The sequence below is a fragment of the Pogona vitticeps genome, chromosome 10 (genome assembly GCF_051106095.1).
Source record: "Pogona vitticeps strain Pit_001003342236 chromosome 10, PviZW2.1, whole genome shotgun sequence".
Lineage (NCBI taxonomy): Eukaryota > Metazoa > Chordata > Lepidosauria > Squamata > Agamidae > Pogona > Pogona vitticeps.
Window position 1 is genome coordinate 21,422,070 of NC_135792.1, and position 17,775 is coordinate 21,439,844.

At 40.1% G+C, this 17,775-nt stretch overlaps 1 protein-coding gene across 5 annotated transcripts in view; it reads left to right on the top strand.

Moving 5' to 3' along the window:
- The window catches only part of WWOX (WW domain containing oxidoreductase), a 605,441-nt gene that overhangs the window by 30,247 nt on the left and 557,419 nt on the right, over positions 1-17,775 (top strand). For 4 of the 5 annotated variants that reach the window (XM_078380482.1, XM_072980597.2, XM_078380483.1 and 1 more), the window contains exon 5: positions 1,579-1,685. In XM_078380482.1, coding sequence (XP_078236608.1) covers positions 1,579-1,685 — 107 coding nt within the window. Of the gene's footprint in view, positions 1-1,578; positions 1,686-12,440; positions 12,849-17,775 lie in introns of those variants that run through there. The other variant, XM_072980598.2, reaches the window with a different exon arrangement.

Genomic DNA, 17,775 nt, shown 5'->3' on the forward strand with positions numbered 1-17,775 from the left:
GGGGGAGGCAATGTGTAGCCTGCATATTTATACTGTAAACTGTCCAGGTAACAGTAGTGTTTTGAATGCTGTGGAACAGTATATAAGCAGCACACTTTGCTTTTTGCTTTTGCTTAAGAATAAAGCACACTAGAGATTTATTCTGCCTTGGTAGTATTTAGTCTCCATGTTTATACCCTGGTTTCTTATTTTTGGAAATATTATTTGGGGTTGCATAAATATACATGCAAAACATTAAACAATAGCTAAAGCATAGTAGAGAAGTACTGTTGGTACTTGAATCATAGGCTCCTACCAATGTTTTTTTTTTAAAGAACTCACAGAAACGATGTTCACTCCACTTTCCCACCAGAGTTCCAGGTAGCTAACAAATGTTGAAAACCAAGTTTAAAAAAAAATAAGAATAAAATCCAAACTAACTATGAGCTGCAGCATTAAACTTGATGAACCTCTGACTTCTTTGTCAGAAGATAAGTTGCAAGTATGTCTTCCTGTATATTACTAAGACCTGCTCCTGGTCCTTAATTCTTTCTGTTGTTGTTGTTTTTTATTGTACTTCTTATTTATTTATTTATTTATTGGACTTATATACCGCCCCATAGTGCTACAAGCACTCTCCGGGCGGTTTACAATTTTTAATTATACAGGCTACACATTGCCCCCCCCCCCCCAGCAAGCTGGGTACTCATTTTACCGACCTCGGAAGAATGGAAGCCTGAGTCAACCTTGAGCTGGCTACCTGGGATTTGAACCCCAGGTCGTGAGCACAGTTTTAGCTTGCAGTACAGCGTTTTAACCACTGCGCCATGAGGCTCTTGATGTGTTTCTTCTGTCACTTGGTTGTTGTTGTGTCAAGTTGGAACTGACTTAGAGCGACCGTAGTAGGGCTTTCAAGGTAAGGGAGATGTTTAAGGAGTGCTTTTCCCAGTTAACAAGGTTCTCTCCGAGGCGTGCAACTCTGCCTCCCTCCGCACAGCTCTCCTCCTCCTCTGCACTGTGATCATCAATCATTTTCAGTCCCTTTGGTACCAGTTGTGATGGAACTCCCTGTGAGAAAGGCACAGCTCTGCCTAGCAGGGCTGAAAATTAGAGGGTGTATTGCCAGTTGCACACACATACACATGAGCTTCCTTGGCTGAGTAGGGATTTGAACCCAGGCCTCCTGAATTCCAGTCTGTCACTGTATCTCAGTGTTTCTCAACCTGGGGTTCCTGACATCTGGGAGGGGGTTACAAAATGTTTTGGGAGGGGGCCTGCAGGTCAAGGTGTTGTAGCCCTTGTTAAATATGTTCTTCCTTGATCTGTCAGAGCCAGATATTAAAGTTAGCATGTATGAGTATGTGTGAGAAACAGGAGAAAGGAGCCTCTACTTTCTGAGAAGGGATAATTGTACTTTTATATGCAAATGTGGCAGAGGGGCTGTGGGTTACTTGGCTATTGTAAAAGGGGTCACAACTTGAAAAAGGTTGGGACCCCTGTTCTGTCCACTATAGCACACTGGATAGCCCACTTCAGTAACTAGGGAACATTTCAATCCCATTTCTTACCATTTCTTCTCAATGTGTTTATTTGTTTTAGGCTTTGAAACAGCAAAGTCCCTTGCACTCCATGGTGCACATATCATCCTTGCCTGCAGAAACATGGTGAGAGCTAATGAGGCTGTGCAGCGCATCTTGGAAGAATGGGTAAGGGAATGTGCTGCTTTACTGCATTTAATCTTGATAATGGTCAAAATCCTGTTGGGTAGCTATGCCTGAGTAATTTGAAGTTGTGGAAGCCATTGCGAAATTTGCTCTGAGGTGGTCTGGTCCAGGACACAATTTTGCATGGTTAGTGTACAGTCAGTTTTGCAGTTCATTGCACAACAAATTGTGCCTTCATATGTGTGTATTGCCTGGGCGCAACTCTATGTGAACTCATGCGAGCATAACTTTGCAAAGTCCAAGATTTCAGCTTCTTGCATTGGTAGATGGTTGAACTCATTCCTTTCAACTCTACAATTCTAAATTCTATTTGGAAATAAGATGGTTGCTCACTAGATTTTTTAAAATTGTGTCATAGGACAGATTTGCAAAAAAAGTGGAAAGGTATTTTGGTCAATACAGCCGTGGTGCTTAATTTGATCCTGGTTGACTTTCTAAATCAGCCATGTTCAACGGGGGCCCCAGAGGGCCCTGGCACATTTGGAGGAAGCCACAGACTTGGAAACAATTCTTCACACACCATCTTAGAAAGTTCATTATGTGACTTATACAGTCTTGATTCTGCCTATGTTTCTGTCACAATGTGTTTATGGCCATGGCCAACATAAGGGTGAGAATTTTGGCTATTCTAAGTGTACAATAGTAGCAATCTTAACTACAGGCAGTGAACTAGGAGAACTGGGAGACGTCCATTAGGCCTGTGTTTTACCTTGTGGAGAAATTGACTGGAAAAGCAATTATGCTGTCTTTAGCTATAGCCTCTTTCATTATTATTTGAATATTTTGGACTGCGGTAGTTGATGTCTTCAGCTTTGCTAGCTATTGGAGTGAATGGCACTTTACAAAATGGGAAGACAGAGCCCTATTCATAGAAGTTATAAAATCCAGATTTTTCACAGGTGCATGAAAAAGAACTTGCTATAGAGTGCAAACAGGAAGAACCCATAATAGTTATCAGTGCTATTCTGTGCAGGAGCGGATGTTGGAACAAAATAAAATAAAATGATAAATAAAAGACAGATGCCAAATTTGGAATACTAGAAGAAAAACGTTTTTTTTTGAGACTCCTCATGACTTCAGTTTTAGTGAAAAAGGCAACACAGGTGTTGGTGTTGCTTTATAATGTGTTTCTAATTGTGTGGATTTAATATATCTTATCAGTAACTCTTGAACACTTACTGTACGGTTTTCAATCGGACTGTCGAAATGCTGTTTTCAAAAGTTCCATGCACCAGACTGAAGTGCTTGCGTGCATATTTTTGTTCAGTTCATTTGAGAGCCGGAACATGGCATAACTACCAAGGAAATCTTGGGTTATCAGGATTTTTCAGTCACATGGAACTCTTCTGAATGGATGCCCTTGACTGCGAATGCAGCTCTTTTCCAGACCTGCCTTGCAAACAGGAGTAGATAAGGAGTGAAGACAGCGTAGCTGTAACGCACCTCACAGTCTCTCTATTCATATAGGGAAGCATGTTTTGCATGTTCCACGTGAAGCATGAAAAGAGATGGGCCTGAATAGGGCCAAAATGTGGGACATGCAAAAGTTGAATTGGGCCTTTTTTGAAGTCTAAATTGGGTTTTAAGATGCTCAGGTAGCAAATGCCTGTGAATGTTGACTTTCGGGGAATCAGCTCAATAAAGAACAGCTCGCATTGTCTTTCTTTCAAATTACTTCACAGGCCTTTATTATATTATTAATCACTCCCCGTTTCTAACTGTTCACAGTACAATCTCATCTGTAAAGTACGTAGTGAGAGTACCTTCAATACATCTTTGTAATTTCTTTGTTGCTTATTGAGAGGGCCTAATTAACTTTGATTATTACACTAATATTGTGGCACGTTGACGGTCCCTCGGATTTATGATTCTACAAAAATAAACAAATGAAATGCAGGTGCTGAGGCAGAAAGAATAAGTTATTACTGAACTTTAATCATTTGAGTTGTGTAACTAGAAGAGAATTAGTTGGTAAATTACAGGATGTTTAAAATGTATATCGAAATTGTACACAAACTTAGGAAGATTACAGCTTACTTCAAATAAAGGGAGGAAAAATAAAGCACGTTTGGTCTAAACATATTTAGTTAATTTTAATAGATTGGTAGTACTTTCTAGCTCCTGAAGTCTGCTATCATATAGTTATGTTTGTTTTTATTAATGATGTGGAGGCCATTTACTTAATGGGCTGCCTGTCAAAAATCTCTCCCTTAATATCTTTGCTCACCATCTGTGATCTCCTTGCACACCATTCCTCTTAGCATCAATGGTCCTGCTCAACTGTTGTAAACTCAAGGCTACAGTGTCCTTTATGGAGTCAATTCATTTCATACAGTGGTACCTTGACTTACCAATGTCTCTACTTACGAATGTCTCTACTTACGAACATTTTGAGTTACGAACGGCTCCGTTCGCAAAATTTTGCTTCGACTTGCGAACGGAGCTTCGACTTATGAACAAAAAAACTTTCCTGCCCTTTTTTTTTACTTAAGTTCATCTTAGGTCAAAATAAAAAAAAAAAATTCTCCTCCTAGTGGTAGAGGACGGATTAACCAGCTTTGCATTAGTTCCTATGGGAACAAATGCCTCTACCTACGAACATCTATGAATGAAAAACAGCCTGAATGGATTAAATGGTTTTCAATGCATTCCTATGGGAAATTTTGCCTTGACTTACGAACATTTTGACGTACGAATGCCGTTCCAATATGGATTAAGTTCATAAGTCGAGGTACCACTGTATTTGGTCTTTTTCTGCAGTTGAAGCATTCAACGTATGTATCTACAAAGGCAGGTTTAAGTTTTTTACCCAACATAAAATTAGCTTTTTTAGAACAGCTCTTTGCACGTTGTCAACATATTCAGGGAAGTATCCTGCCCAAACCTAAGATCTGTTAGTTAGGTGGTAACCACCTGTCTAGGCAATGTGTAGTAAGTTTCAAATCCTACTTGATGGGCTTGTTGTGAGGTTAAAAAAAGACGGGAGCACAGTGAGCTCCTTTGAGGCTATGAAGAGGGTGGGTAGGGATAAAAATATATGCTGACATACTGTGATTAAAACAATGAAAACTTGTTTCTGTTTTGCTTTCATATGATCTTCAGGCTGTCGCTGTACCTTGGAAGATGATACCAGTTTAGAACTGTGTAAAAATTTCTTGGATTGGTGGAGTGGGGATGGGAAAAGGAATTTGGGATTGTGGTGCCAATTCATTTTAATCAGAAAGAAAGTGTCAAATATAAATCTTTCCTTGAGTAGTGGAAAAGGCCCTAAAGCAGCTAGGGGGGGAAAAAACCCACATATCAATACTTTGCAAGGGAGGAATGATTGTTCCAATTCACAGCTTAATTGACTTTAAGGTTTAATGAAAAACACTGTGTACAGTTTGTAAACACATTTGCTCAGGAGAATGCTGAAATCCTATGCCATGAGCTGGCGAACTCAGGGACAGATGTTATATTATATTATTGACATCATTGAATGAAAGAGTAATGACTGAGTTAAGGTTTCACAACTCCTGACTTTAGCCATCTCTTTATGAAATATTTCAGAAAGCCTATGCAGAAAAAGCTGGTGACAAAGAACTGGGAGCAGCAGAAATATGACTGCTGGCTTTTCTTTGCAACCACTTAAGAATAAACACATTTCTGTACTCGGAAATATGTCTAACCGATTTCTGTTTGTACAAATGGATGCACAAGTAGAGCATCATATATGGATTTAGTTGCACTTTTCTTTTATACGGTGCAGTGGTGCAACAGTGACTTTGAATCCAAAACAAGGTATTTAATTTGCAAGTCTCTGAGCTGATTCATTTGTAATTTTTCTTTTTGAAAAAATATGATCATTCATTCATTCATTCATTCATTCATTCATTCATTCATATGCCACCTTTCCTTCCAGAAGGAAGATGCCGAAGGCATCTTACAACAGTTAAAACTGTACAATAACAGATATAAAATACACAATTAAGCATTGATCAAGATTAAAACCAAGATTAAAAACATTTTAAAATATTTAAATTACATAAATACAGAGTTCCCTAGACAAACTTTTCACCATAAGGGCCACATAGTATATTTTCCAGATTTTCAAGGGCGCGTAAACACAGATGCATGCACACCTTCCTGTACACCAACACTTCTGCGTGCACGCATGCCTGCCTGCCTGCAGAAATACACTCCCGCCTGCCCACGGACACGCAGGGGCCAGATAAAAAGGCAAAGTGGGCTGGATGTGGCCCATGGGCCATACTTTGGAGACCCCTGACCTAGACCCTCATTTATTGGATTAAAGCCTGCCTGAAAACGAAGGTATTTGCTTGATCACAGAGGGACAAGAGGGAAGGGGACAACCTGGCTTCTCAGAGCAGTGCATTCCAAACCCTCTCTTGTGTCCTCACCAAACAAGATTGGGAATGTAGTGAAACCAAGAGAAGGGCCTCCCCAGAAGATATTTAAAGCCAAGTAGGCACATGTGGGCTGATATAATCCTTCAGATAGCCTGGACCCAAACCATTTTATAGATATTTCCTGGTTCTTCTTAAGTATCATCCACCCCATTGATGGTAAGTTTGCCATAATCTTATTCTTATATATAATTGCCTTGGCTTCCAATTTTATCTACCGTATTTTTCGCACCATAAGACACACTTTCCCCCCACAAAACGGGGGTGGAAAGTCTGTGCGTCTTATGGAGCGAAGAAAACAGATTATATTTTCCTGTTTTCTTCTCCTAAAAAATTGGTGCGTCTTATGGAAAGGTGCATCATATGGAGCGAAAAATACGGTAATTTTGCTAAAGGAAGAATTCAGTACAGATCCTTAAACGGAAAGGCACACATACTGAAACTAAATCCGAAGCTTAAGTCCAAATTTCCAGTTTTGTGAGGTCATTATAATAAGCATGGTGAGAACCATCCATTTCTTCAAGTGATGAGGAGTTCTAGGTCAGTACACACAACTTTGGATTCCATGACCTTGTTGGACTTCAACTCCTAAAATTCCTGACCATTGCCATGCTGGCTGATGATTCTGGGAGCAGAAGATCAGCAACATCTGGCAACCCAAAATCAGGAAATGCATTTCTAATGTGAGGATGCTAGCTATGATTGGCTCTATTTTGAAGTGCAAATGCTAGAGATGTCACGTGTTTTTGTAATATATTTTGATTAGCTATATTCAAATAGCAATGACAGACAGTTTATACATCTCTGTCAGGCAGCTGTTGGCATACTCTGTACAATGTCCAAATTAGATGCCAGCATTCATAATACGTCTTTGTCTTACACAAAAGTTTCAGCAGTCTCTCTCATGTGACTGTTGTAAACCTATTCTGCTTGTTCCTATTCACATACAGTATGTGCAAATGTATGAACAGTGTTATGCGTCATTGCCATAGTTGAGTTGACTTTAACAAGCAGTCCCCCACAAAAAAAGAAGCTGTGCTTATTCACCATGACAGCAGTAGCAGAGTGGGGTAACCACATTTGTGAGTGTTGGGCTCTTCAGTGGAGACTTCTGTCTTGATTCATATCTGCATATGCATCCATTGAATTTGATGACTGCCAACTGAATGTCTAAGGAAAAGAACTGAAATGTATTTAGTAATAGTGTGGGGCAACTGGACAGCTTAGGTTCAGTTAGGCCATTTATCATGCATGCCGTTGGATCTTGTAATTTTCCAGAGACGTTCATGGCTGCGGGAAGTGTCCCCATCACACTGTGTCTCAATTATCTGGATATGACCGGAGCTAAAATAAAATTAAAATTTGCGACATAGTACATGTGTATGGTGAGAACATCAGATGAGGTAAATGAAGAAGCCCTGTCATTTATTGTTGTGCATCCAGTCAAGGTCGAATCAGGCAATATATTTACCACCTCTAAGAACAAGTGTTTCCTCAAATAGTGAAAGTTATCTGTACGTATTAATATGCGATGTGGAAATCTGATACTCTGCTCCCTTTATCACTGTCAAAATCTCATCGTGAGAAGGAAGGAAGGATACATTAAGAGGACATGCTTCTTTTCTTTACATCCAATTTGACCAAAATGGAAAGGGGAGCAGGAGGCCCCAGTTTGCCTTCAGAAGTGTAATCACACAATCACACAAATCCTTGGCCATATGTTGCCATCACATTGACTCTGTGATTCCTGACTGGCTGAAAAAAAAAAGCCTAAAATCAGTGGCAGGAAACAGTTATGCAAGGCCAAAAATAGTTCCAGGCAGAGTTTTCTGTGGACCATTTTCTCTTCTGCTTCAAAAGCAGCATTCCCATCAATAACTGAACCTTAGAAACATTTAGTGCAGCAGTGTTTTTAGAAAATGATTTGCAAGGAAATCTGTGTGTTAAAAAGCAAATGAGTGAATTAAAACGATTTAACAGCTTCACAAACAACTGCATGGGTGAACTGTTGAGATACATTTTCCCCTTGTACTATAAACATATGGCATGAATTTGCCGCTCTCATTATAGATGCTGAGAGAAGGGAAAGACAAATATTTATAGTACGTTCATGTTTTACAGTAAAAACACTGTTCGGTTTGTTTATACAGTTCCACTGTTACAGTTTTTATGGTTGGTAATGAAACCACTGTAAAATAAGGTCTGAATTATATAGCAGATGTGTTGAGCCTCTTGCACTCTGCAGGACTGGCCCACCGGTGAATTGTGGATATCATTTATCTCAAATCAATGTTCTGAGTACGGCTGAATTGTTTCAGACCTTTTGTCTGTTGGTGTGCATCGCTCCCTTTGCCCCGTGGCCGCAGCGAAGATGTGATTTTTATGACCCAAATAAATGCGGCAATTTTCTTAAGGGTAATTAGATTTTTTGAAATACAAAAGCAACACCTTTGGTTCGTGTAGGTTACCTGAAGATGCTTTCGAAGATTTGTTAGGCATTTTGAGGGAGTTTCTTATGGATGTGTTTGTGCGGTGGCTCCTGGAATTTCTTCCAATTATTTTTTGGGCGATTTACGGCATGTTAAGGCAGGTGGAGATCGAATTGCAATCCCAGCATTGTCTTCTGTGTGCAGGTCCTCATGGGGGCAGTGGTATCTTCCATTCATGACGAAGAACAGAAAGTCATGGTGTGCAGACCCATCATGCACATAGGTGGATCACAACATGAGTATTTTGAGTTTTTTTTTTAACCATGTGATTTCCATCACTTCCAGTGTAAATAAAAGCAAAGAGTGTTTGACCTTGCCAATTCAGAATTATGTGTATATATGTGTGTGTACGTACAGTATATGCACATTCTGTAGGCAATCCTAAATGCACCGTGTTCTGTTTATAAATTAAACTTCGAAGAAGTTCTGCTGGCTGGTTATGAATTTCTTAAGCCTCTCTGGTACAGAACTGGTAACATTAGCATGTTATATATTCCATTAAGGAAGAAGGCCAGCTTAGCTTATGGTAAATACACTACTAAGTGTTTATAGTACATTTCATACTTTACATGATTCCCTTTCTAATTCTGCTTATCTTTTCATTCTAATTCCCTAAAGGACATATAAAAGAACCCCTAAAGAGAGTAATTACTGCTCTACTTCATAACCAAGGCTCCTTCTGCAAAGAGAAATCTGAGCTGCTTTTTAACGAAGGCAGTTTTAAATAAAAATGCAAATGAGCTATTTTGTAACCACATTATTTACCCACCTAGCCTCTTATTACCATGTTTGTATTGTTGGCAAACACTATTTACAGTCATGTAGAAATTAACATTACTGGTCCTGAGGAAAGATTGTAGAGGGTTAGGGCTGTGCTTTGGAACCAATTAGGGGGAACCTTCTCTCCGTTGTGACTCATGGGAGACAGCGTAGCCTTGCAATGTCAAATAATAACATTAACTCAGACTATGCAAGCAGAGCACCGTAATTATATTATTGGCCCTATTTTGCTTCTACAGTGGTTTTCATTGTCTGCATTTTAAAACCGTCCTGCAGAGTGGAATTTCTGGGGAGTGACTTAATAATACACTACCCTGATTATTTACTGTGAAAAGGCCTGGCTGGGGGTGGAGAGCACATCTTGCGTCCGATTTTGACATACTTCTCTCTCTCTCTTTCTCTCTTTAACTGAATCTTTAAAATATTAGGCATCTGATGATTTTTCTTTCTAAAAAATAAATTTGAAGGCATCAAATACTGCTTATTAGACACATGAGAGATGGTTGTAGTTATGTGAATGGAACTTGCAGAGGATGATTTTTTACGAAGTGGAAACAAACTACTTGCAGAAAGCAAATGTTTCTTAGGTGCGTGAGCTGAAACACGTGTGGCTTACCTTGCCGCCTGCACAGTATTGCCAAGAGGGTTGGACAAAGCTATCTGAAGCTATGAAAGCTCTTCCATACCTGTAGAGGAGGAGCATAAAGTAGGTCCCTGACAATGGGATGAATTGACTTCAGTCTTGCAGGGGGAAAAGCCTCGGTGCCCCCCGAGGCATTGCATATATCCTTATGCCAAAGTGCATCCTCATAATTTCCAAATACCTGTACAGGTTAGCTGATAGGACCAGTGCTCCATCCACGTACAATCTTTTTAAAATGTTTGTGTCTAGTTATGAAATTGAGGGTCATTTCGGCATTTTCAATGGCAAAGATTGGAGGCTGGCCTTCAGCGGTGCGACCGGTCATTGAGAAAGAGGCTTTTGATGGCTGATTCGCGCCCCCTCCCATTTTTAATAATATAATTGTTTGAGTTGAAGCATTATAGCACCGTCTTTTTTTCTCTCTTTTGGTTTCTGATTTCCTTTCTTTTTGTTTTAATAACCTGTACAGTGGTGCCTCGCAAGACGATTTTAATTCGTTCTGCGAAAATCGTCATCTTGTGAAAAAATCATATTGCAAGGTTCCCTATGCATCGGTCTCAAAAAAAAAAAAAAGTCTTGCGAAGCATCGGTCTAAAAAAAAGTCTTGTGAAGCACAGTCATGGAAAAAAAGTCTTGCGAGGCACCGTAGTGATTGCAAAAACCAATAGTCTTGCGGGTTTTTCGTCCTGCGAGGCAATCGTCTAGTGAGGCACCACTGTACATAGTTTTAAGTTTGTTGTAAATTGCCTTGATCCTGGGCCTCAGGAGAAAGACAGGACATAGTTTAACAAACAATACAGGGATCCCTTCCCGACTCCCCAGCATCAAGTTTCGGACAAGGGTGGAACAGCTGGATTTTGATATTTTTTTAAAAATCGAGATGGAAATCAAGCCAGTCCTATGAAAAGAAATAGGTATGAATTTTAAAACTGGTCTTTCCTCTCCGCATTGTGGTTCAGCGATTCAATAAACTTGGACCTCAAATATGAAATTCCAATTCGGCCATGGGCCGCTCCGAGTTCTGCGTCAGCATCAGCTTCCCGTTTGTAAACTGGGAGTCATAGCATCCTATTCCACGGGGTTGTTGTGAGAATAAATGAGATGAGGAAATGCGGCTTTTCCGAGGCTTCAGGGATAGCTCGGGTTATAAATCTAAATTAAAAATAACATCTTGACGACTGGCAAGATGGTGCAAGTGGAAGTCAGGGGACGCGGCGGTTGGGTTTGTTTCGTAAGATCTGGCACAGTATTAAGCAGGGCTTGGATTGATGTTATTTGTGTGGTGGGATTACGCCTGAGATATAACTGTCCATTCATTATGAAATGAGGTAATGTAAAAATCTTTACATGGCCTTTTCTCTCTCTCTCGCGCTCTGTTTTATGTGCTGAAAGGAAGCATTTCACATATGTGCATTCTTGATTGTGCTAGAGGGAAAAACGTGTATTGCTTTCGAAAGCTGACCCATGTTATTAAGATTTTATTCGGGCTTCAGCTGCGACTTACCACATGTGGGTTTCGGGTAGGGAAGGACCCCAACTTGTGATGGGCCCCTTGCAGTGGACGATGGGAGATTTGAAGAAAGCAGAAGTGAACAGAGGTGCTTCCTGCTCCCACAATCCTTTATTCTCAAGACATATTTATATGGAGAAATTAGATTGGAAATGCCGCTTAAATTGTTCTCATTTCTGTGCAGAACCTCTAATTTAGTCCTCTTAAAGATGCTCCGTGCATCGTTTTGGTGGGAACGGTTTTATTTCTTGGCATATAACTTTATAAGGAGGTGGTAAAAATAAGTTATAGTATGCTGAGCTTGTTCGGGGTTGTTTTTTCCTGTCCTTATTTCACTCGAGATAGCTGAGATAAGCCTTGCCGTTAAATTTGATTGTTTAATAAAAATATTAAGTTTCCACAATCATGTAGCTGAGGGGCCTGTGTGAGAGTCACAGGAGGTTCGATTTGTGTTGCTCTGGAAATTCTACAGAGAATATAGACATGTAAAAGTAATGGTTTTTTGAGATGTTTGTATAACTCCACAAGCAAGGTAAGACAGAGGTAGCACTGGAAAAGTACACTTTGACTATTAAGCTTACTTTGTTATTCATACCTTAGTGCTGATTGTTAAATCTCAAAGGTAGAGTGTAATAATTCGTTTGCATGCCACAATAAATAACACAATTCAGGTATGAATTTGTAAACCACATTTTCAGTCCCTGGCTTGCTGGCTGGTCACAAATCAAGTTCTTCATTTGACTGGAATGTCAAACCACTATTACATTTTGCAAAGCATGGCTTATTGTTATATCTGACCCAGGCTATTGTCTTGTCCATTGGCTTTTTTCTTTTCTTTTCTGCAAATGGGAAGCTAATTCATCTCTAAACTGTGAGTTTCTCACCCATCTTCTTTTTCTTGATTCCCAGGATATGCAAAGCCACTAAGATGTGACGGGACCTTGTGTTTTCGACAAGCATACAGTATTCATTTCCTGTAGGCTTATCTAAAAGTATCTGTTTTGTAAAGCATATATAGAACAAAATAGCCATACATCTTTTGCTGTGTTGCTATCGGCTGCAGGTTCTTAACCTTTCTTTACCACGGACCCCCTTTAAATATCTTTTGTTGCCATGGACCACCAAGACTTAACTCAGAATTTAAAACCCTAAAGTGCATCAAATATTTCTTTAACATTTTCTCATGAAGCGTCTTCAATGCATTTCAATCAATCCATGCCAATGAGATGTTTATAAACTCATTTATATTGTTAAATACTTCTTCAGCTGTACTGCATACCAACGAGGGGATGAACAGTATGTCTTAGAAAACATTTCTCATGCTCATGTCTAACGTAGCACAATAAGGTCGCTTTGTTTGTTATGTTTGTGCCTTCGTCCAATTGCAGTGTAAAGTAGAGGGACATGCAAATTCTTTCGAATAACCGTTCTTTGATATTGGCTAACAAATCGTCGATTAGCTTCTTAACTGTGTGGTTTGACAAAGGTATTAAAGAAAGATCCTTGGCAGCCTTCTCATTGGTAAATGGCTTTTGCAACAGGTAATATAACTTCTTAAGCTAATGTATGCAGTTTTCTGGATTTTCTATGATCTGAGAAACTTCAAATGAGGCCCTTGCTGCATTTTCATTGTTACAATCAATTGTAGTCTTCTTTACATTTTTCTTACTTTGCTGAAGCTCATGCTCCTTCCTTTTGAAAAAAAAACCAGTGCTCTTTGTGGCATGTTCTTTATGTTTAGTATTGAGGTGGCTTCACAATTCTGATGGTTTCATCGCCTCGTTGGATAGTATCTCATAACTCAGCATATATTGTGGTAGTTGCTTGTCTTCAAGACCTGTACACATGAAGCCAACCTGCAGATATTCCTTGCTATACCGTTTACACTTTTAAGATGACTGGAAGAAGCATAGCAGGATTTATAACCCCATATTCCTCTACCTACTAATATCAAAAAGGGCTATCATGCCATCACTGCCAGTAATTTCCTTCCATTGAATTGTTGGGCCTGCTTTTCCTTTTCAATTTTTAGCAGGTGTATACTGAAACAGAAACATATGGTATTCTTGAAAGTAAGCACTGGCCCACAACACTGAGCCTAGAAATGGGCCAGGAACCATTGAAATTATTTCAGATAAACTGGAAAAGATACAGTGGTGCCTCGCTTAGCGAGGACGTTTTTGCAGTCGCTAATGCAATCGCAAAGCGATGGCCTCTATGGCCGAAAATTGCATAGCGAAGGTCAGTAAGCGGTTCGCTTACCGACCTTCGCTTTGCGACCCATGGATCAGCTGTTCGGCGGCTCCAAAATGGCCGCCGGAAGCCCCGAAATGGCCGCGTGCAGTGTTTTTGCGCCCTTGCTAAGCGAGGGGAGGGTGCAAAAATGGCTGCCGGCCATAGGGAAGCATCGCTCAACGGTGAGTTTCGGGGCCCATTGGAATGCATTAAACCAAGTTTAATGTGTTTCAATGGGTTTTTTTCGTTTCGTTGTGCGATGTTTCCCATAGCAAGGGTTAATCCGGAACGGATTAACCTTGCTATGCGGGGCACCACTGTACTTTTTTTCCTTGTCCCTGTTTTGTAATCTAGAGAACACTATGGTAATCCAACCCGGAAATGTTCAAAACGTATGGACCGAGACTGAGTTTTGTCTGTCTACAAGAGTGGCAGTCTCATTTATAGAATTTTTTTCAGTGTGATTCTGTTGCTTCATAGAGCACTGTAAGTAAAAAAGCAAGGAGCCTGATAATATTATTTACCCTGTTTCCTTGAAAATCAGACCTAACCTGAAAATAAGCTTTAGTATGATTTTTCAGGATGCTCGTCATATAAGCCCTACCCAAAAAACAAGCCCTAGTTAAGTGAAACACTGCCTTCCACCATTGTGCAGCAATCAGAAGATGAAATGACTGTATTTGAATAAATGTAGATTGTTGTACATGAAAAAAAATAAAAAATAAAGCATCCCCTGAAAATAAGCCCTAATGTGTTTTTTGGAGCAAACATTAATATAAGACCCTATCTTATTTTTGGGGAAACAAGGTATTATATCAAATAATAAAAAAATAAATAAAATAAGAGAGAGATGTGTAATATAGAGGTCTTCTTTTGTTTGCAGATGAGTTAGAGCAGATTCAGTCTCACTGGCCAGTATCCAGTTGCATAAGCCAGCTGTGTGACACCACTGTACAAGCGAGAGGAATCTGTGTCCGTTGCATGCCCCATAGTCCTCTAGTTGTACAGTGGGGTGTGTGACCAATTGGGTTTGCAACTGGCAGCCAATGAATTGTGAAGACTGTACCACTACTCATGCAGTAATTTGCAAGAAGAAGCTCTGAATAAGTAGCATTTGAAGAGGGGCTTTAAGGGGCAGGGAATACGTCACTCGTTGGTATTTGGGTGAGATATTCCATGTATAAAATGTTGCTGGCAGCATAATACTGGAGGACAAAGTATGGAGGGTGGGGCAATAAATATTCCAGGGGGCATTCTAGGTATCACAACCAACACTGCAAGAAAGCTCGTTCAGGTAGTTCATTATTGATAGGGACACAACATTAGACTTTTATGTGGTCAGCCTGGTTGCAACTGATTTCGGAACAGAACAGATTTCATGTTCAGAAAGGTTGGCGAAATATTTCTTGCTGTTGCTCCTTTTCATGTTCATGTGGTTGCTTCGTGTATATGTGTACATTTCAAAATGATAGAGAAGGGGGCTCAGAAGACTTACGCTCCTTGTCACTGTACTGAACGCTGGTCCAGTCCCTCTAGAAATCATTTTCTGAAACTAATGACAATATTTATGATTGCCGAATCTGCTCATTAACTTTGTCATGTTTAATATTCTGTGGTTACAAACAAAGGCGTAAATATATGCACTCATTTCTAATTAATTTGTGTAATTATGTTTTATAATCTAGGTGCTTGAAAAGCCAGGACTCAGTACACCCTATTACTGTGTTGCAGCTAATAAAAATATAGATTGAAATAAATCTTGAAACTAACTTTAATTGTAGGTATAGATTAGTTGTAAATTATATCTTTGTGATGTTTATTTTTAATTCTGCAGTGCTGCAGATTTGCAGAACATACCAATTAGTGTAGTTATTCTAAATAATCTTGAATTAATTACTGTAAATGTTAAATGCTCTTTCTTTGACAGTTAAAATCACAGTGCTGAGTTAAAGATTAAAAAAAAGAGCCGAGCCAGAAATAAAAGCACAGATGAAACTAGGTGATAAGAATAGAGCTGACCTCAAACTTATTCTGCAGAAGCCCCATTTAGGTCAGGCAGCATATAAATGCGCCACAAATCAGACATTGTAGGCAACCCACTAATTCTGAATATTGAAGTGGTGCCGACTTGTTCAGAAATCTGTCATGACATGAATGAAACATTTTGTTATGAGTGTAAGCTGCAGTAATATTTTAAGATTTACCAAATGGATGTGGTGATTATGAGATGCGAAATTAGCTCAGAGTTTATGGAATTACACATTTTGGTCCAGTGCTCTCCAAACACTGGGAATTGGTGTCACTGGGAGAGTCTTCCTCCGAGCCCAGCTTTCACTTCTGCCTCAAGAGCAAAACGTTTTGACGTTGGCAGCTTGAAGCAAGCATACTTTAATGTGAGATCCACCTTGGTTGAAGTGGTTGCATCAGTTCTGACTCAGAAACCTTTGAGGCGTCCTATTTGGTGTTCCAAAATGAGTGCAGTAGGAAGTGTATCATAATACCAATTTCTCAACAACCGAATAATATGCCTTGATTGCAATGTAAGATGCCTTTTCAATAGATGGTTCGGCTTGGCCAGGTTGCCTAGATTCCTGGCAACAACCAATACAGGGCAGTGGTTTACGGTTTAGGGGTTTGGATGATGATGACCTTTGCTTTAAATCCCATCTCAGATTATGAAGAGAGATTCTCCTGGACAAGGAACTCTCAGACTTCAGCTCATGAGATATAACTTACGTTCGTGTAACAGGAAATGTACCTGTGACGTACACCCCCGTGTCCCTGTTTGTTTCTCTCAACCCAAGGGTCCACACTGGCGACGTTCCTTCTTTCTCTCCCTGCCACCAGTGGATTTCTTTTATCCGTACTGTAAAGAACTTTACTCAGAGACTTTCTGCCAACAACAGAACTTGTTTTATTAAAGGGTGTAAAAGGGTAACTCAGAATCACAGATGGTCTTTATTCATTTTCATTAGATCACAATCATTGAAATATTATATTTAATATTCCATACTAGATCCCTTCTTGTTTACTCATTTTCAATTTAACCAGTTTATATTTATTAGTAACAATTCTCTCTCTGTCTATCTCTCTCTCTCTCTCTCTCCGCAAACCTCACTCCTTCTCTCTAACTCTCCAACTGACTAACTCTCCCTCTGCCTCTCCTGTCCTCTCATTGGCTTGTGCACATGAGGTTCCGCTGTGATTGACAGGAGCGACTTGGGCATCCGTCACAGTACCTGACATACACTTCCTTTTAGACATGGGCACTTGGTACTTGTATCCCTGGAGATACAAGGCATGGCACAACAGGTGCCACAGAGGTCCGTTCTCTCCCCCCCAGAACCAGCCGGTCGCCTCAGTGGACACCCTGCACACATCCGTTGCCATTGACATCACGCCAATTGCAGAAGTAGCCCAGTTGCTGCCTCCCCACGCAACCAACCACTCAACAGCTGAGCGGGGAGACTCCTCATTCCGCCTCCTCACTGGAGTGGTCGGCTGCACGGGGAGGCGGGGAAGCAACGGCCGGGTTACTTCTACGATGGGCACAATGTCGACAACGACAGACGTGCACGCTGCTTGGCGACAAGGGAGTTGAGGGATGGAATGGACCTCCATGGCACCTATAGCGCCACGGTTTGTATTCATATCTCCAGAGATACAAAGTGCCAGTGTCTGCTTCCTGTTTCTCTACATTCATTCCAAGGTGCTCTCCATTCAAGCACTAATCCACTTTGTAACAGGTGTTGTTATATCACTCGGTAAAATTATTCGGAAGAATTATTCAACAGCTTTGTCATTATCTTTTCTTCTTGCACCAGAGGCCAAAAAATATATATATTATGAAGTTCTTAAAAACGTATTTCGGGAGTGAAAAAAATATATTTGGTTCAGAGTGAGATGCTTTCCTCTCCACTGAGAAATAGTAAATCTTCTCATTTTGAGAATATCTGCAAGGGCTGGGCTGCTTTCTAATGCCTTTTCAGAGTTACATCACTTAGAACAA